Source organism: Colius striatus, chromosome 16, assembly GCF_028858725.1.
Source record: "Colius striatus isolate bColStr4 chromosome 16, bColStr4.1.hap1, whole genome shotgun sequence".
Classification (NCBI taxonomy): Eukaryota; Metazoa; Chordata; class Aves; order Coliiformes; family Coliidae; genus Colius; species Colius striatus.
Genome location: NC_084774.1, coordinates 7,386,772 through 7,405,839, shown reverse-complemented (window position 1 = coordinate 7,405,839; position 19,068 = coordinate 7,386,772). Strand labels below are relative to the sequence as shown.

The following is a 19,068-nucleotide window of genomic DNA, read 5'->3' as shown; positions in this document are numbered from 1 at the left end:
CCGCCGGCCGCGGGGCCAGGCCCGTGTGTGTTGCCCGCCGGGGTCGGTTCGCTGTCAGCGCTGCGGCCAGGGCCTCGGGAGGCGTCTGGGTTGGGCGCAGGGTAGGGCGGCCGCGGGAGCCGGTGCTGGGCTCGTCTCTGTTCTGCCCACGCTGCTGACTTGCCTTTGCCCGCGGCGTTGCTTAATGTACCTCTCCTATGTGTGTATGTTTATTTGAGGTGTCTATAGGGTATCTTATCGAGTGTCTTGGGCCTTTTGAGCTTTAAGGTAAGAGCCCTGAAGATGGGTTGATGAGTTTTTAGGGCAGCAGCTGCATTTCTGTTTTCCTGGGCAATTACCCCAGAGGGGTCTCAAGCAGTGACTGTCATCTCCCCATCCAACCTTTTACCCAGCTAGAGAGACGAGTGTTAATTTTCCTGCCTTAGAGGCCTCATCAGCAGGCTGAGAAGTGGGGAAGGGCTGGTTTAGAGACTTGTGTTGCTGGGAGCTGCAGTTGCTGCAGGGCAGCTCACGGGAAGCTGCTCCCCTGGCAGGGCATTGGAGCAGACCTCTTCTCCTCGGGGCTGCTCTGGCTGACCAGCGAGCTGGAGCAAGCTGGTAGAGGAATTAAAATGGAAATCTCTGGTGGAAAAGGGCTGTTTACCTTCTCAGACACTGAATTATCTTGTATTTCTCTGGGGTCATGAGTGTTGAAAGGAGCAAGCTGGGGTGTGTAGGGGGAGCTGTATCCTGCCACCTGCTCCCTGAGTGTGCAAGCGTGGATCGTCCTAGCTCAGCTTTTGCACCAATATTGAAATACCACTAAAAATTCTGGCAACTGCAGCATCCTTGGGGCACTCTTGGTCCTCCCACTGCTGGTGGGACGGGCACAGCCTGCACTGGGGTCAGCTCCTGTGTGCGTCTGTAGTGGCTGCATGTAATCCAGAACCTCTGCAGCCTCAGCTCTATCTTCCTCCACAGCTGAGCTTTGTGGTTAACCATGAATGCTAGTGGCCCTGGCTACCCCTTAGCCTCTCTCTACGTGGGAGACCTCCACCCAGACGTGACTGAAGCAATGCTCTACGAGAAGTTCTCACCTGCTGGGCCCATCATGTCCATCCGGGTGTGTCGGGATGTTGCCACCCGCCGGTCACTGGGCTATGCCTACATCAACTTCCAGCAGCCCGTGGATGGTACGTGCCCTGTAACAGCCCCGAGGAGCTGCCTCACAACGGGAGTTTGGAGTGTGCAAGAGGTTAAAGGGCAGGCAGCAGAAAAATGAGAAGCAGTTGTCTGAATGGATGCATCAGCTGTTGGGGCTTGGGCAATATTCTGCTGAAGTTTCAGTTGTAACTAAACCCAATCTTGTCAAAAAGTGACCCATGGCACTCCCATCGCTTCTTGAGGACTGGGAGGGGATGCAAGGGTTACTTCTTTCCATTACCTAATGGAAAAAAGGCACCAAATCCCCTCTCCCTTCCCTAGGGCAATCAACTGCCTGCTGGCTCACAGCATAAGGCAATGCTCCTTTCCTGCTAGGCATTGCAGGGATACAGTGCTGTAACCAAAAGGTGTTTGATGCTGGAAGGAGGCAGCAGTGATGGGAAGGTGTTGGGTTAGTTGCCCTGGAGACCAAAATCCTTACTGGGTAAATGAGCTGGGCATCTGCCAATGTGGAGCTTGCAGTGAAATGGATGATCCTGTGGGAGCTGGGCATGCTTTGGAAAGAGGTGAGGGGGAAATAAAGAGGAAGGAGTGGTGTGGGTGGAGGGGAGGAGGTGAGAGCAGAGCAGCCCCTGTCTGGCCCTGCTGCCCTGGAGGGCTGAGCTGCCTGTCTCACTTAGGTTAATGAGCCCCTGTCCACAGAGCCCCCTGATTCCTGTGTTGCTGTAAGATGTGACAGGGATCTTTCTCTGTAACCCTTCTCACTCCCCCATGGTTGTTTCCTTACCAGCTGAGCGAGCCCTGGACACCATGAACTTTGAAGTGATCAAAGGCCGTCCTATCCGCATCATGTGGTCCCAGCGGGACCCCGGGCTCAGGAAGTCAGGGATTGGAAATGTGTTCATCAAGAACCTGGATGACTCCATTGATAACAAAGCCCTGTATGACACCTTCTCAGCTTTTGGGAACATCCTGTCCTGCAAGGTACATGCACCCATGGGCCCTGCAGGAAGGGGCTTGCTGCAGAGCTGCCCTGGTATGTTCAGCAGTGTGCTCCAGCCAGCTGAAATTAAATTTCTTGTCCTGCTTCCTCCAAAGTTTCCTCTAAATTCCCACTTGCTTTGAAGTCAAAAGGCCCTGCTGTGTTTCTCTGGGGAACAGAAGCTTTTCCCATTGGCTCCCCCTTCTTCCCAGTCCCTGATAGGGATGTTTGTTGACCTGTTAGAGCTCAGTGCACCAGTGGTACTTGGGTCGTGGTGAGCCACAAGCTGCTGGGCAGATCTATAAAGATCTGGCCCTGGGCTCACTTGGCTCCCTGAGCTGCGGCAAACACCACACAGAGCTCAGCTGCAGCAGGAGTGGGATGTTGGGGAGGGCAAATGCCTCTGGAAAATGAGCAAATCTGCAAATGATTCATGTGTAAGTGTGAAGAAAACCAGTGTGTCTCTCCTTTTCTCCTTCTCTTTGCTCTGCTTTTGTAGGTGGTTTGTGATGAAAACGGCTCCCGTGGCTATGGCTTCGTTCACTTTGAGACTCACGAGGCAGCGACTCGGGCCATCGAGACCATGAATGGGATGTTGCTCAATGACCGGAAGGTGTAAGTGCCAGAGAGGAGTGTCTCCTTGCTTTGTGCTTACCTCTGCTCCTCCCTTGTCTCTGTGCACACTTGGGAGCAAATGCCTGCCCTGCTTGGGCTGCCACCTCCCGCTGCTGCTGGTTTTTCCCCTCTTCCTGCCCATGCTGGGCACAGCAGCAGTCTGGGGCAGTGAATCACCCATGGTCGATGCTGGTGGAAGTCTGATAGTGGTTTGGAGCCATTCCTGAGGTGGGGAAGTAGTCCAACCCTGGGCTGTGCTTTATTGCTGAGGTGGTGTAATGAGTGCCCACAAAGCAGGGCTGGTCCTCCATCGTAGCTGCCAGCATCAGATAATCTGGGCAGGAAGAGGTTTTGTTGTTGTTCAGCTCTCTGCTTGCATTGCATCACCTTATTCTCTGCATCCCTCCACAGAGGCAGTGACTGCCCAAAAGGCTTGGGGATGCCTTGGAGAAGAGAGCTGTCACTTGGTGGCTTGCTTTTGAGGGATCATCCCCAGCAAAGGGCTGTGCCCTTTGTTAACTCTACCCATTTCATTAGTGCCACGTGGGGTCTGGGTAAGGGAGCACTCAAGTGGGACATAACTGAAGTTTCTGGATATGAAACATGGAGTGGGTGTATGAGTGGGCAAAGGTCAGCCTGAGGTGACAGGTTCTTTCATGGCCTGTACAGGGATAGATGTGCCTTTGTCCATCTTTCCTCTGCAGGGGAAGTGCTGGGTTCCAGCTCCCTTTCCTTGCTTCCTGCAGGTTTGTCGGCCAGTTCAAGTCCCGCAAAGAGCGTGAGGCCGAGTTTGGGGCTCGGGCCATGGAGTTCACCAATGTCTACATCAAAAACTTTGGGGATGACATGGATGATGACAGACTGCGGGAAATATTCTCCAAGTTTGGTGAGTGAAGTTGCTGAAGCAAAATATCGTCATATCTGATAAACCAGAGGTGGGACAACCCCAAAGAAAGCTGGAGAGAAAGAGCAGTGTGTTGTCTGAGATACTGAGCCCCCTCCTTTGAGATTTGACTTGCATAAGCATCACCTCACCAAAGGACTGCAGTGGCTGAAGTCCTCAGGGCATTACATGCTCTGTGCTGCTGTGATGGAGGGTAATTTGTATTAGGTGCTCTCCTGAAAAAAACAAGTTTTTGACTTTCTTGGGTAACAAAAGTGGGGGTTTTTTGGGTTGTTTTCTCTTTAAAATTGTCTTGCAACCAGCCTGCTGCCTGGCTGTAGGAGCCCTGGGGATAAGAGGTGCTGAGTCTGAATTTAAAGCAAAAAATGTTTCACTTTGGTCTGTTACTGGAGGATGCCTCTTGTGGCAGGGTTCAGTGTTGTGCCAGCCATACTGTGCATGCTTCGCCAGTGTTACTTGGGTAGTTTGTGAATACCATTCATATGAACCTTTATATGCCTTCAGATATGAAAGAGATGAGAACTCCTGGCCAAAGGAACTCAGTGCACTGGCTGGAGAAACCCCAAAGCCAAGAGCAATGAGAGCAGTACCCAGGGTGGGGGGGATCTCCCACACCAACACACGCAGCCTCCCGACCCTGCCTGACCTTGGGGAGTACAGGATGGGGGAGTTTGGAAGGGATCATCCAGCCCAACCCCCTGCTAAAGCAGATCCACCCAGATCCTGCTGTCTGTCCTCCCCCTTGGCCTTTCCCTGCTGCCATGGCTGCCCCGTCTCCTCTCTGGATGGCATCTCACGGTGGCTCCTGAGCCCAGTGCCACATGCCAGCAGCCCCCCTCACTGGGCACCCTTCTTCACAGGGATACTTTCCTTTCCTCTTGCAGGAAAAACACTGAGTGTCAAAGTCATGATGGACAGCACCGGCCGCTCAAAGGGCTTCGGGTTTGTCAACTTTGAGAAGCACGAAGAAGCCCAGAAGGCAAGAGGCTGCTCACTGCCCCTCTGCTCCCTGAGCTTATCCCCTCAGAGGGAAACCTCATCTGCTTCCTGGGTGCTGGCACTGGCAGGGGGCCTGGCAAAGGGGAGCAGAGCCACTCCCTGCCCTTGCCCTGCTCATGATGGGGCTGGACTGGGGCGGTGGGTGACGAGTGGAGCCGTGGCCGTTGGCTTCCTGCCGTGCTCAGGGCCCTTCCCTCCGGGCAGGCGGTAGCTGACATGAACGGGAAGGAGATCAACGGGCGGCTGGTGTACGTGGGCCGGGCCCAGAAGCGGCTGGAGCGCCAGAGCGAGCTGAAGCGCAAGTTCGAGCAGATGAAGCAGGAGCGAGTGAGCAGGTACCAGGTAAGGGGAGAGCAGGGTGCTCTGTCCTGCTGGGCTGCACCAGGGGCATCCTCAGCCTGGGGACAGCACAGGGCTCTCTACAGAAGATGAGGGTGCTGGGGGCATTCTGCAATGAAAAAGACGTGTGCAGGGGTCCAGTCCCTGCCCGTAATGTCCTGGAGGAGTGGAGAAAGTTCTAAACCCAGGAGGATGTTGGTAGGTGGATAAAGGTCTGCTCTTTTCCAGAAATTAAGATGTTACTCTGGAAATGTGGCAGCTTCCTGAGGTCTTGGAGCAGCCCCATAGCAATGCTCTGAGCAATGCCTTTGCCCAGGGAGTTTTGCCTACAAGTGTAGTTCTGGCCCTTCTCTGTGTCACTGGTCCAGGGCAGCAGTGGAGAGGATGTGTCTGTGGGATGTCCCACCCTCCAGCTGAGCTGCTGGTGAAACACATCCAGCTTGAAATGCTGCTGTAGGCTTTTAGAGCCCAGAGGCTAAACTGCTCGTTATTTCTCTGTGTTTGCAGGGCGTCAACTTGTATGTGAAGAACCTGGATGATGGGATAGATGATGAGAGGCTGAGGAAGGAGTTCTCTCCCTATGGCACCATCACCAGTGCCAAGGTGAGGAACTGGGGCTCCTGGGGTCAGCTGGACAATGTGCTCAGCCCTGGGAAATGGATCAGGATTATCGTCCTGTTGAGTTAGGGCTCCCTGCTGTGTCTCAAGCCAAATGTAAAGGACATGCCACTTGTATCTCATGCTGCCCCAAGATGTTTATTGACTCTTGCCAAATACGTCGTAGCTTTGAGTCACCCCAGCCCCAGGGAGACGCAGGGTGTGGGACCTTAAAGCCACGTCATTCTGAGTTCTGCAGAGCTCCTCTGTGGTTTGAGACTGCTGTGACACTGACACAAAAGGAAATGACCCATAAGCCACCTCACTCTGGGGAGAGTAGGGTGAGAGGCTGGTGTCAGGCTTCTCTGGCAGGCTGTATGTGCAGGTGCAGAGGAATGGTTTGGCTTTAAGGTCAGGTTCTTGTAACCTGTCAGCTTCTGGGGAGAGATGCTGCCAGGCCCTTGGGCAGGGCACAGTGTCCCACTGATCCCCAGCCCTTGCTGGCTCCTGGGGTGTTGAGCACCAGAGCATTGCTGGCCTGTGGGGCTGGGGCAGAGATCCCTGGGAGATCTTGGGCTGGCTTAGGCTCTGCCATCTTCTTTTCCCAAACCTCCTGATTTTGCCCAAGTAAACACTCCCCTTCCCCAGAGAAACCTCTCGTGGAGCCCTGTGGGTGCATCCCCCTGGGTGTAGGGGCTGCAGTGGGGTGCCTGCGGGTCCCACGTGGCCCCATGCTGTGCTTTGCAGGTGCTGCAGTGATCTGTCAACTTAGCTGTCTTGTTCTAATCCAATTTTAGGTGATGACAGAGGGTGGCCACAGCAAAGGGTTTGGGTTTGTATGTTTTTCCTCCCCAGAAGAGGCTACCAAAGCCGTGACAGAGATGAACGGGCGGATCGTCAGCACCAAGCCTCTGTACGTCGCGCTCGCTCAAAGGAAAGAGGAGCGGAAAGCAATCCTCACCAACCAGTACATGCAGAGACTGGCCACCATGAGGACCCTGCCTGGCCCTCTCCTGGGCTCCTTCCAGCCTCCACCAGGCTACTTCTTACCCCCCATCCCCCAGGTGAGTACTCGCTCCTGAGTGACAGCTTAGCACCAGAGGGCTGGAGGAAGGGGAGGGGGTGGCAGTCGGGCTGAGGGGCAGAGCCAGGGCATACTGGCACGGGATGGATGGGATCAGTGCTGGGCTTCCACATAAGTAGCAAGGCTTGCCCAAACTCTGGTGGGCTGTGTGTGTTCCAGATGATAGGCTGGGGATTTAGTAGCTACAGACTCCTCCTCAGAGGAGGAAACCAAGGAGGAGTTTGGTGGGAGAGTGTGAGCATGGAGAACAAGTCTGGTGCTGACATGAGGGGAGAGAAAAGGGTGTTACAGTGGTACAAAAGCTCAGGGGGAAGAGATAAGCAGAGTTGATGGAGGACACAGGCAGCAGGACTTGAGACGGGTCTTTAAAGTGCTCTGGCATGCTGCAGAGTGTGGTTTTGGCTAGTCTGTCTGTGTGACAGCCACTGAGATACTCTGTCTTAGGTCTACCTCAGCTCTGCTCCCAAGTCACCTTGAATAATGTGTTGCCCTTTCCCAGCCACAAACCAGAGCTACCTTCTACAGCCCCAGCCCAGTTGTCCCAGTCCGTCCTGCCACTCGCTGGAGTGCGCAGCCCTCCCGGCCTCCCTGTGAGTTGAGCTGTCTCTCCTGGGGGCTCTTAGCATGATCTGGGCTCTGTTAGGGTCTCTGAGGGGCTCTAAAGGCAGCACAAAGTGTATATCCACAGGGGGCTGTTGCCTGGAGAAGCATGTTGGGGGTTTGGTGCAGGGAGTCACGGTGATGGGCACTGGGAGATGAGACACTACCAGAGGTGAGGTGCTCCTGAGCTTTCCTCAGCTGCACTCACTGCCCCCCCACCTCCCCCAGTCTCTTTTCCTACCAAACTGCTTTGTTAATTGTGCCCCATCTCTACAGCTGCCTATCCAGGAGCGACCCCGGTCCTGAGGGCTGCCGTGCCGCCCCGGCGCCTGCTGTCCAACATCAGCACCATGAGACAGGCCTCCACACAGGTGCCCCATGTGCCTCCCCAGGCCCAGAGAGTGGGTGAGTGCGGGAAGGAGCAGGCTGGAACATGGCTGTAGCATTGGCAGGGGAGCTTGCTGCGAGCTTGGGGCTGCCTCCAAGGTGGATGGTGTTGGGGGGTGGCTCCTGGAGGAGCCTGAATGGAGCCCTGGGATGTGATGGGACTGGAGCAGTGTCTGTAGTAAACCAGTGTATGGCTTTGGGGAAAGGTTTTGGTTTTTCAGGTAATGGAACAAGTCTCTGATGTGCAGCTTGGTCTTGTTGGATGCTGCTCCTTGCATATGTTCATTTAAGATGATGATGATGATGCAGCCATGGCACCTTAGGCTTAGTGTTCAGACCGAGGCGGAGGTTGGGAAAGGGCCTCTGGGCAGAAGCTGAGCTTCTCACCATCTCTAGATGAACCACTGCCAAGGCTGAGCCTCCAGCAAGACAAGCTCATGTTAGAGGTGTTTGGAGCTGTGGCCTGAGAACCAGCCCTTGCTGGCATCCCTGGTGCCTGGCTGTGCTGGGGCTGTCCCTGTGTCCCAGGTGTCCCCTTTGCCTTGCTAACACAACGTGGTTGTGCTTCTGGTCGGGTGGTGACCAAGCTGCTGTCCTGCACGTGCTGCCCAGAGCACCCCTCACCCCAGGAGTGCTTCAGCCCTGTGTCCATCCCATAAACTCTTGACTTTCATGTTAGTGTCAGTGAGGAGGAAGATGCTTGCCACGGCTTGCAGTGTAGCCTCCTCTGAGGCTCTTCCATGAGCAGGATTTGAGAAGAGGCAGAAGTAGTCCAGGATAGAAACTGTCCACCTGGGTCTGATGTTCCCAAAGCATGGGACCATCTGGTGGGGCAGCATCTACCTACAACCCTCTTGGCTTTGTGCAACTTAGCCCAAAGTGGTCTTTAGTGTTGAGTGTCTTACTGCTGAGGTGAGTGGGGCATCAGCAGGGCTGCCTTTGGCTCATGCCCTCCCCTTCTGTCCTTGTCCCCTCATTCATCTGCCCTTGCCTCCCTCCAGGAGGTGAGGCAAGGCACTTGTTCTTGCAGCCTAACCTCCTCAGTGCTGTACCTGTGTTCTGGCTACTGCTGCAGGGGGACATTCCTGGAAGCACAGATGCCTTCACCACCTCTCCTGCCCTCTGCACAAACTGAGCCTGCCCCAGCCCAGCAGGCAGGATGGCAGTGCCCTGCCTGTCCTGGGCAAGCTGCCTTTAACCCCAGGGCTGCTTTGAGCCTATTGGTGGGGAGGGTTTGGTCTCACCCTCCTTCTGGCCCAGGTGTGTGTGTGTAACAGGCCCCTCCTTACAGACATCCCCATCCCGTTGCAGCCAACATCGGGACGCAGACGGTGAGTGCCCGTGTGCCGCCGTCGCTGCCGCGCGCTGCCCCGCACTACAAGTACTCCTCAGCCGTCAGGAACGCGCAGCCCATGGGCCACGGCCCGCACGTGGTGGCCCCGCAGGTAACGGCCCCCTGGGTCCTGCCTGAGGTGCAGCCCGCAGCAGCCCTGCTCCTGCCCTGGGCCAACCTCACCCTGACTGGGGATGTGGGGACCTTGCCCAGGGCGCTGTGGGGGTGACTGCAGCATGGATCCACTAGCCCTGCAGCTGTGATGCCTAGCTCTGGCTCTCCTGGGAGTTGGCTACAAACAGGCGGTGCCAGAGGCTGCAGCAGTGTCTCAGAAGGGCCAAGTGCCCTGCTGCATGCAGGGACTGTCACTATTCCTGCAAGCCACACAGCTCAGCCGTGGCTTCCAGCCTTTCACTGCTGTTCTCTGGTTTTTCTCCAGGTGGTAGAACCTGCTGTGCGTGTCCAGGGACAGGAGCCACTGACAGCATCCATGCTTGCAGCAGCCCCTCCTCAGGAGCAGAAGCAAATGATAGGTGAGTACCACAGCTGCTCTGCTGGAGTGGGTCTGGCTGTGTGAGGTCATGTGGACTTGCATGCACCTGGGAGAACTTAGCTGCTAGGAGAAGCTGTAAGCCTGTGTAGGATTGCTCTGAAAAATTAAATGCAAGCTGTGTTGGAAGGGTAGAGAAGCAGCAAAACCACTCACTGTCTGTGGGAGCTGCCTGGCAGCAAGACAGTGTCTGGCAAAGCACAGCAGGTCAGGGACCAGCTCTTCCTTTCCCATGAGGAAAGTGCTCCTGCAGAAGTAGGCCCTTCACCTGCATGCTGCTGGGCAGTGCTCACTATTCCACTGTGCCTGCTGCTGCCTAGCTTCACCCAGCACCTTCCCTGCTTGCAAATGCTGTTGCTGTGACATGCTGGAGTAGCTTTTCATGTGATTTATTTGTTCCACTGTCATCAGTCACTCTTGTATCTCCTTTTCAGTTGAAAGGGCAGAGCTGGGAGGGCAGACGGACTTGCACTGGGTCTAAAAACACAGAGGTCTTGCATAGTGCTGATGTCCTCTATGGTGTTTGACACAGGTGAGCATCTGTACCCTCTGATCCACACAATGCATCCCTCTCTGGCTGGCAAGATCACTGGGATGCTGCTGGAAATAGACAACTCTGAGCTGCTGCTGCTCCTGGAGTCCCCTGACTCCTTGACCTCCAAGGTATGAGGCAAACAAATCCCATCCCAAAAGGCTAACCAACCACCTGCTGCAAGGAAGGGTGACTGTGGCCCAGGAGATGGGCCAAGGGTGTTGATGGCTGTGGGAAGAACAAGCAGCAACTTTTGGAGTTGTTTTTTTAAGTGAAAAATGAGCAGGAGGAGCTGTGGGCTGGTGGTACCACACTGAGCCTTCCTTCAGCAAAAGGAGAAGCTCAGAGCAGCTCCTTGAAAACACACACCAAGCTCCAAGGGTGGTTTAGGAGGTGCCTGAGAAGTGGGGGGGGGGGGGGGAGAAAGCAAGGTGGTTATTGCTCCCCAGAAGGAGATGTTCCTTCCTGAGAATAGAAACCAGCTAAATGCTGCCTCTGCAGCATTTCTTCAGTTTTCTCCTTAATCCTGGTGAATTTTTACCTTTGGTTCCCATCAAAACAGTGGCAGTGAGTTGACAGCATCTCCTTGTTGCTCCTTGGAGGGAGGATCCACTTTCACCATTTCCCTGATGTGTTTTTAAAGGAGCTTGGGCTCTGCTGGGTGGTTTCAGGCAGCTGCACCTACAGAGAAGTCTGAATTTCTCTCTGGCAAGTTCTGACTCCTATAGAACAGGAGCAATGCCTCACATTTCCCTAGGGAAGAGACAGAAGGGCTCTTTGGGCTACAGAAGCAGCAGACTTGGATTTTATTACTACTATTGTTATTTAAGTCCTTTGCCTTTCTGTGGGTCTGTGCAGAAGCCAGATCAGGATTGGAATATTGCATTTGTTGTGCAGTTTGCTCCTACCTCAGAGCATCTGAACCTTGTGGCCTCCTTGTGCTCTGTGTTGTCAGATCGAGGAGGCGGTTGCTGTTCTCCAGGCTCACCAGGCCTCTGAGCCTTCGCTCAAGAGTGGTGCCACAGCCTTCCTGCAGTGACTCAGCACCCCTGTGCTGACCTGGCCCTCCTGCAGTCACCTGGTACGTGCAGGGGAGTCATCAGGGTCTCTGGTTCCTCACTGAAACTGGGGATTTGGTTTCTTGTCCAGACCAAGTAAAGCTTGATGAGCAACTGAGTGTCTTTGACTGTAGCAGTCGAGGTTTTGAAGTTGCATTATCTATCCTTGTATGTCCAGAGATGGGCAGCAAAGCTGGTGAAGGGTCTACAGAGCAGGTCTGATGGCCTCAAGTTACACCAGGGGAGGTGTAGATTGGAGATTAGGAAGGACTTTTTCCCTTAGAGTGTTGTCAGCCCCTGTGCCAGGCTGCCCAGGGAGGTAGGGGAGTGCCCATCCCTGGAGCTATTGCAAAGCTGTGGAGCTGAGGTGTTGAGGGCCCTGGGTTAGTGGTGGCTGTGTGAGAGGAGAGGTTGTATTTGATGATCTGAAAGGTCTTTTCCAATTAAATGATTCAGTAATTTTTCTAGAGTTAACTGTGCTCCAGAGATCTGGGTCTGTGGGGTTTTTATTACCTTGACGAGGACAATGACTGTGTAACCTGACCGGAAGATTAGAAAGGACCTTGCTTTTCTCTAGTGGAGACCAGCACAATTTTTCCTGGGCTTTCCCAGTGTTTTTTGCAGACCTTTGTTAGTAGATACCCCATAAAATGTTAGCTGTCCTGTGTGGGCTTGATCAGGAGAGCTGGCCCTGCTGCTGAGGCTGGGACAGACACGTTAACAAGCAAGTCAGACCCTCACATACCTCTTTGAGCTACAATTTTCTTGACTTGTGATCTCAAGGAAGCTGTGTTAATCCAGGTGAATTTCATTTTATCTGGTAGAAACTCTTCCTGTAGCAGTAGTGAATTGCATGTTTGGGTTCTTTGTTTCTTGTAGACTTCGGAACTGAGAGCGAGCCTTTGAGGAACTGCAGCAGCCACTCCACAGTGCTTTTGGAATCGTGCCTGTACACTGACCCTAGCTTCTCTTCAATGCCCCATCCTAGTTTTTGTGTGTATTGTAAACCTGGCAGAAGTGCTCCTTCCTGCACCTGTAAGAGCTCCCACATTAATTGTCTTCTCACCACTGAAAGCATCTTGTGAACCATAGTGTGGAACCCAGCCTGGAGCAGTTGCCCAGGAAATAAGTGCTGATGAATCACCATTTTTAGTGCATTTATTTGGTTCAGTAGTTTTATTTGTTTGTGTAGCTGACACTAATAAAGAACTGATGCTTCCACTCCAAAAGCATGGGTTAGTTCCCTTTGCAGAAAGACCTTTTCTCTGTTGCATGTGGCTGATGGACTAAGGCCAGGCTGCTGTAATCAGTGTTTGAAGCTTGTGATGCTGGTGGGGCTGCAGTGCTGGGAGCTTTCACCAAGGGGCAGATAGGATTAAATGAACAAATTGCCATCCACCAGGCTCTCCTGATTCTTTTCTCCTCTCTAGGAGCATGGCTTTATGCAAATTTCATACCATGTACCTGGATTTTATCCTTTCTAGCCATTTTTAACTTCCTTTTGAAAGGCATCACCTTCCTGTGGTTCTCATTTTGTAATGGACATTGCATTCCTGCAGTACTGGTACAGAGTGTCTCCTGCTGCTCACCACATTGTGTGTATGTGGTGCAGAAGACCCAGCTTTTAAGGAATCATGTAGCAGCTGTACATTAAAAGCTGCCCCTCTGCTGTGTGCTCCTGACCAGTGCTTTCAAGGAGTCAGTGATGGGCCTGAAAACACTCATAACCCCATCACATCCCAGCAGGGTGCTCCCTGCTCCCAGGAGTAGCTGTGACCTGTTAGCACAGCATGCTGCTCTCTGGGCCTCTCATCCCAGCCCTAATGCTCTGCTTTTCCCACTTAGGAAAGGGATTTTGGTCCCTAGAGACTCCTTGCTTTTGGAGACTGGCAATGTACTGACCTCACTTGACTACTTCCTTGAGCTGACAGAGCACACCTCCCTCAGCACCACCCACCTTCTTTCCTCACCACTCATGTGCTGGTGTTGCTGTCTCAGTCTCCCTTCTGTGCTGTATCATGCTCTCCCTTCAGCTTGCTGCTGAGTCATCCCTCCTACCTCTTGGTTTCCTTCCAGCATGTTAATAGAATCACTTAAGACATTTTCTCCTGCATGGTGTCTGCTCTGCTCAGCTGGGACTCTTCCTGGGGCTCTTCATCAGTCCTTTTTGCCTGCCAATTCTTCCTCTGACCTCCTTAAATATGTTCTTGTAGTGGATGCCTCAGCCTGAACTGTGCACTGGTTGGGTATCTGCTTGGTGAGATGCCTTTCATCTAAAGAAGGACTTTAATCTGCTTAATATACAGGACCTTCATTTATTTCTCCCCAAGTATAGCTGTCTTGAAGCTTTTCTGTTTTATCTCTAAAGGGAAAAGTGTGTATTTGAGTGCAATGCATATAAGGAGCTGGAATGAAGCTGTTCCTTCTGCTGTTGGGGAATCTTTTCTGCACCCTTTTTTCAGCACAGGGTGCTTGAGATGCACCTGTGGCACAAGGCTGGATGCTTGCCTGGAGAAGGCAGCTGTAAAGCTAGAGGGAATGCAGAGTGAGGGCAAAGCACCCAGAGCTATCCATAGCCCAAGAAAGGACATGAACAAGGATCAGAGTCTTTAAAGTGTTTGTCATAAAGGTGAGGTTGGAGCTTGAGTGCCTGGGTCTGCTGGGAAGTTTTCAGAGTGGCTCTGAGGGAAATGTGAGGCTTTAGGGAGTTGAGGCAGGAACAGCAGTGCAAATGTGAGTCTTGAATCTCCAGTCTGGAATAGTTGCTGTGGCTTTTGGAAGGAGGGGATGAAGGTGATGAACACTCTCCAGCTGCTGTGTGGACAACATGGCTTTTGCCTGCCTGGGAAGTGTCCTGCAGGGACAGCAGCACCTTGCTGGCACAGAAGGGGTGATAAGAGCAGAGGTGACTCTGCTTGATGTGCTTTCTTGTTCCTATGCTTGATCTTTGTCTGCCTGCTGGTATTGCTGGGGAAAGTCTGACAGATAAGGTACAAAAATGCATTGCTGTGCTGTGAGGGGAAAGAGATGGAGACTATTGCTGCCAGAGGTGGTGTAATGAAGTGTAGCTGACCAGTGCAGGTATCTGCCACTCCAGATAACAGCAGGGCTGTTTAGAAGGATAGCTCTTCATTAAGGGAAGACAGTACTCCTGTATGGTGATCTCCTTCTGCTTATCTGTGTAGGGCTGGCCTGTGCTTCTCCTGAAATCCATCACACTTGCAAATTGCTCAGGCAAGTGCTGGTTGCAGGATCAGTGGAGCTGCTGTGCTTAGAAGTGGGAGTGGAGGGAAGGAGGGAGGGAGCAAGCCGTGGGCCTTGGGGAGTTGTTTCAAGCCCTGGCCCATTACAGCTGATGGAGTACAGCCCTGGGACCTACAAAGTGCTACTAAATGTCAGGCTATGACAGCAAGTCTTTGTCTTTAATGGTATGAGAGGGATTGTCTGCTTTCTGAACTCACTTCAGGAGTGTACCAGCCTGAAATGCTGACTGCTGGGAGAAGTAAGGTGGGAAACAAAGATATCTGCACCCCAGCTTATGGGCTAGCTTCTGCCTCCTGCTCTCTACCAGCCCTAGTGTTGTCCAGCATCTTGATTTACTGGTTGAAGCAGTATGCAAGGTTAAGCCATGGTTGGAAACCCTGACCTCTTGTCACTGACAGAGCACAGGCCTGGATCACAGTGCTTGGAGTCTTCTGGCAACAAAGGGGGACAGTATGAAGTGGTTCAAGTGTTCCAGTTCCCTTCTACTCTCATCACATAAAAAAGCCACAGCTCTAAAGTGAAAATAAACATGGCTTTAATGAGAGCTGCCTGTAATGGTTCACAGAGTAACTCCAAATATTTCTTAACCTACAATTTTAAGTCAGTGCCATCACTACCAGATCAGAACACCAAGAAGTATAAACATGCACTGAAGCAGTAAGCCAGAGCCAGGGGCGATGTTACTGCATATCCTCCTCCTCTTTGTAACACCCTGTAGCAACTGCTTCAAAAGGCACAGAGGAACTCAAGTGGTTTTTAAAATAACAAACAAAACAACCAACACAAAAAAAACCAACTGTAACATCCCCAAGCACCCAGAATCTGAAAGTAGTGCACAGTGTAACAAGGCAGGCTTAACTTGCTGCTGTTTTCTTATATGTGCAGAATAACTGAAAAGAACAGAAAGCTGCCCAGCCACGGCAAGCAGCAGAAACTCAGCTGAGGGTCAGCAGGCATCAGTGGGGACAAGGAACAGCTCAGCCCTGTGCAAGTAATTGTGTCTCTGGTATGAGACTGCTGAGTGGTGCAAGGGCAACTGCAGCAGTTCCTGCAGCAACCTCATCATAGCAGCACAAAGGCAGGCAAACTGTCACCTGAAAAAGCACAGAAGAACCCTCTGTAGCTCTTCAGAAAAAGAATAGCCACTTCACATGCATCTTAGCCAACATGGAAAGAGTCCCTGAGGCCAGTAGTTACAGCCAAGTTGACTTCAACCAGGGAAGTTAACTTATAATGCCTCTCCAGGAAGGGCATTACAACTTTGAATGATTTTAGAGCCAGATAAGGGAGTTGGATACAGATTGTGTGTCTTAACATTCATTGTGCTGGAACAGGACCTGTTATACCTCTGCAGCAGTGGAAGAGAGATTTCAGTCCCAATCCTGCATTAAGACTGGTCCCAGTAAAAACACCAGAAAGGAAGAAGCTTGCTTCTGCAGTGGAAAACAAAGCTTTCCTTGTTGCTTGGTTACCCTAGGCTCTCTTCAGTTCCTGCAGTAATCTCAGTGCAGCTGTGTTCTTTGGTTCAATTTTCAACAGGCTCTTAACATCAGCAATACTTGATTTGTAATCCTAGAAGGAGAACATGTTTTCAGTGTTAGTGCATTAAAAATGCAGTCTGAGGCTGCAGAATTACTGCCCAGCAACAGAGGCAAAGGCCACACAACTCAGCCTCTGACTCCCCCTTTATAATTGCTTCAGCCCTGACCTCGACATAGCTGTTCTAAAACAGGCTTAAACTAGGGCTGAGAAGACAATATCATCACTCAAGTGGGTTCAATGCAGTACCTGGTCCAGTACTGCCTACAGAATATCTTAACAGACACAAAAAGATAAAGCTCCACACAACATAGAGCTGCTTTCAGCATCTCTAGAAACAGGACCCATTACTGAGGAACTCAGGAGATCCAAACAGCACGGAGAGAAAATGTCCCCTCAGTCCATACAGGTCTCAGCTGTCTAATGCAGATGTTGTCTAGCACAGAAACAAGTTCTAAAGGGAAGCTCTGGCTCTGATCATGCCTCAACAGGCTTCTAGCCCTAGCCTAAAACCCTTCACAACCCCCTGACTTACCTTCAGTTCTTTAAGTGCTTGAGCCCGTCTGTAGAGTGCCTTGACATTTTTAGGGTCTAACCTCAGAGCTTCTGTGCAGTCCTCTACTGCTTCTTTGTATTGCTTCAGAGAGAGGTAACAGAGAGCTCTGCAATAGACACATGGTTAGAGACCTTCAGCTAAAAGCAGCATCTACTGCTGCAACAGACACAGCAGATCTCAGCCCACCCCAGTGCCACACACAGCTGGACTCCAGAAAGTGACTTTATCCTCTTCCATTTTGTCATGTTACTTCCTGAACTCAAGTTTGTTTCAGTTACAAGGAGGGGAAAAAAAGAAACTGTTTTCCAATGTGAAAAGAAAAAAATCAAAGAAGTATTTTTAGAGCATCTGGCTCTGAAGGTGAGAAGCTGCACTGCAGGGATGCAGGTTCCCATCTACACCAGGCCAGAACAGCCTCTGCTGCAATTGCCATAGAAGGGCTTTGAATCTGTCAGTACAGCAGTCTGCATGTTGTGGTTCCTGGGGCAGCAGACACTTCTCAGAACAGCACAGTCGTGGCAGATGAGCAGCAAATCCCCTGCAGCAGCCCTAAGCTGTCTCCAAGGATTTTTTTCAGTACTCAATCAAAGAACGTTATACAAACTACAGGGGAGACTGCACTGGGGGTGAACACGGGTAGGTGGCTTTGTTTTACTCATTTGTTGGGGAGTAAACATCAGACAGCTCTGTCAGAAGTACCATGGTGGCTTTCATGATGGGCCAAGAGCAGAGTAGTACCTGTTGGTGTAAGTTGCACATTCTGGGTTGAGCTTTAAACTCTCACTGTACTTCTCAGCTGCTTTTTTATGGTTTCCTTTCTTTACGAGTTCATTTCCTTCTTCCTTCAGAGTCTGAGCTCTCTCTGTGGAACCAGCAGTGTGGCCTGGAAACAACATGGAACAGTACAGAATGCTATAAAGCTTCCAAGATCAGCACAGCCTCTCAGAGCAAATATCCCTCCCCACAGACATCAAAGCATCTAGAACCGACCAAAAAAGCTGAGGGAGAACCGGGCCCAAGTTCCTCCAGGCCTCAGCCCCAGCTGCAGACACGTCAAGCAGGTGTGACAACCTCTTGTTCATCGCCCTTTGGAGCTACAGGGCTGTGTGCCCAGCCCAAGGCCATGTCTCACCTGGAGCTACAGGGCTGTGTGCCCAGCCCAAGGCCATGTCTCACCTGGTGCAGCTGCAGGGGAAGCGGTTGCCCCGGGGTCTCCGGCAGAAGGAGCGCTCCACCTCGTCTGGGCAGAAACAGGGACTGTGGGGATTGGGGGGAGCTTCTGGCGCCAGTTCACGCCATCCTTCTCCAGCAAGGCTTTAGTCATCCTGGAAGAGATGGCTGGAAGTCACCTGGCTGGATGGGCCATGCAGCAGGGTGCCTTTTTAACCTGCCTCGTAGACAAGAGCATCTCTCCACTGACTTCTTTACATGCACCTAAACTAAGTTCCTTCCACAGACAGGACATTAATGAAATGACCTTTTTCATGTCAGCAGAGCTAAAAATGTCACAAAGCAAGGGCTGGGACTGTCAGAGCTCAGGTGAGCAAAAGATGTGTGTCACTCCTTGGTCTGTCAAGAGATGAAGTGAAGCAGAGAGCTCCAGGAAGCAAAAGGGACTACAGCAGCCTGTAAACCCAGTAAGCAGAGGGAAGCTTAAAAGATCAGGCACTGGAACTTGCAGTTTATTATTTCCTTTAAAGCAGGCCTTGAGGAAGCCAGAAACTGCCTCAGAAGGTCAATTTCCAGCCCCCAGCCAGCATCAAAAAAGGAGTTAGGGGTACAGTCTGACAAAGAGAGCAAGGCCAGGCCTTACACGAGGCATCAGAGGCTTCCCTACTGTGCTTAGGGCTCAGCCCGCAGGAGCAGCTGCCCGAGCTGCTGCCCACCCGAGCCCCGCGGTACCTGTTGACGCCGTCGTGTGCCGCCTGTATGGAGCAGTCCACCTGCAGCACCGTCTTGTAGTCCACATAGGCCAGCGAGTACCTCTCCAGCGCCTCGTAGGCTGCGGCGCGCCTGAGGAGGGGTTTGATCCCGAAAGGGACCAGCCCGAGGGCGCTGCGACAGAGCGGAGACAGACGGGCCGGTCTGGGAGGGCGGGCGGGCGGCTGCGGAGCCCTCTCCCAGCTCCGGGGCCGCCACCGTCCTCGCCTCGCCTGGCCTCCCGGCTTGAGCTGAGCGTGTAAATGAGCCCTCCGGCCCCGCCGCCCCCGTCCCCCATCCCCGCCGCCCCTCACCTGGTGCAGTCGGCCACGCAGAGGCTGCAGGCGCCGTCCTTGAGGTGGCAGGCGGCGCGGTTGGCGAGCAGCACGCTGCGCTCCTCAGCGGCGGCCTCCCCTGTGCCGGGACACGCGGCAGCGGCTTCAGCCGGCGGCCGCCCGCTCCCCGCCCGCCCCGGCCCGGCCCGGCCCGTACCGTACCTGCGGCCTCCAGCAGCGCCAGCGCCTGGCTGTAGAGCGCGGCGGCGGGCCCGTACTGCCCGCGGCGGAACTCCTCGTTGCCGGCCCGGCGCAGGGCGCTGGGCGACGCCGCCATCCCGCTGCCCGCCGCGCCGCGCAGGCCGCGCCCCCTGCGCTGCCCGTGTGTTCC

General features: G+C 53.0%; 2 protein-coding genes across 4 annotated transcripts; one reads left to right on the top strand and one right to left on the bottom strand.

Annotated features, from left to right (window-relative positions):
- Positions 1-979: 979 nt before the first annotated feature.
- On the top strand, positions 980-12,249 carry PABPC1L (poly(A) binding protein cytoplasmic 1 like). Of its 3 annotated transcripts, XM_010204244.2 has the most exons (15): positions 980-1,172; positions 1,934-2,127; positions 2,625-2,740; positions 3,487-3,626; positions 4,529-4,623; positions 4,848-4,985; positions 5,490-5,585; positions 6,377-6,643; positions 7,163-7,253; positions 7,540-7,668; positions 8,962-9,095; positions 9,423-9,516; positions 10,066-10,196; positions 11,021-11,146; positions 12,003-12,249. In XM_010204244.2, the coding sequence occupies exons 1-14, from the start codon at positions 980-982 to the stop codon at positions 11,102-11,104; spliced, it is 1,902 nt and encodes a 633-aa protein (XP_010202546.1). In that variant the 3' UTR covers positions 11,105-11,146; positions 12,003-12,249. The 3 variants fall into 3 exon arrangements, with proteins under 3 accessions (XP_010202546.1, XP_061864970.1, XP_061864971.1); XM_062008986.1 differs by lacking the exons at positions 7,163-7,253; positions 8,962-9,095; positions 9,423-9,516; ... (1 more) ...; positions 11,021-11,146; positions 12,003-12,249 and adding an exon at positions 7,352-7,435 and having other exon boundaries at positions 7,540-7,590; XM_062008987.1 differs by lacking the exons at positions 7,163-7,253; positions 8,962-9,095; positions 9,423-9,516; ... (1 more) ...; positions 11,021-11,146; positions 12,003-12,249 and having other exon boundaries at positions 7,540-7,651.
- Positions 12,250-14,900: 2,651 nt separating this feature from the next.
- On the bottom strand, positions 14,901-19,033 carry TOMM34 (translocase of outer mitochondrial membrane 34). The gene is made up of 7 exons (XM_062008760.1): positions 18,900-19,033; positions 18,717-18,816; positions 18,385-18,537; positions 17,659-17,807; positions 17,221-17,365; positions 16,462-16,588; positions 14,901-15,959 (listed from the first exon to the last, which is right to left on the bottom strand). The coding sequence occupies exons 1-7, from the start codon at positions 19,012-19,014 to the stop codon at positions 15,861-15,863; spliced, it is 888 nt and encodes a 295-aa protein (XP_061864744.1). The 5' UTR covers positions 19,015-19,033; the 3' UTR covers positions 14,901-15,860.
- Positions 19,034-19,068: the final 35 nt, after the last annotated feature.

Bases quoted from the DNA above. Each gene is read 5' to 3' on its own strand.
- TOMM34 (XM_062008760.1), bottom strand. From the start codon at position 19,014: ATGGCGGCGTCGCCCAGCGCCCTGCGCCGGGCCGGCAACGAGGAGTTC. The intron at 17,808-18,384 runs GTACCGCGGGGC...CATCTCTTCCAG, and splicing joins GCACACGACGGCGTCAACAG to GATGACTAAAGCCTTGCTGG. The intron at 16,589-17,220 runs GTACTACTCTGC...TGTCTATTGCAG, and splicing joins TGTGCAACTTACACCAACAG to AGCTCTCTGTTACCTCTCTC.
- PABPC1L (XM_010204244.2), top strand. From the start codon at position 980: ATGAATGCTAGTGGCCCTGGCTACCCCTTAGCCTCTCTCTACGTGGGA. The intron at 2,128-2,624 runs GTACATGCACCC...CTGCTTTTGTAG, and splicing joins GGAACATCCTGTCCTGCAAG to GTGGTTTGTGATGAAAACGG. The intron at 4,986-5,489 runs GTAAGGGGAGAG...CTGTGTTTGCAG, and splicing joins AGCGAGTGAGCAGGTACCAG to GGCGTCAACTTGTATGTGAA.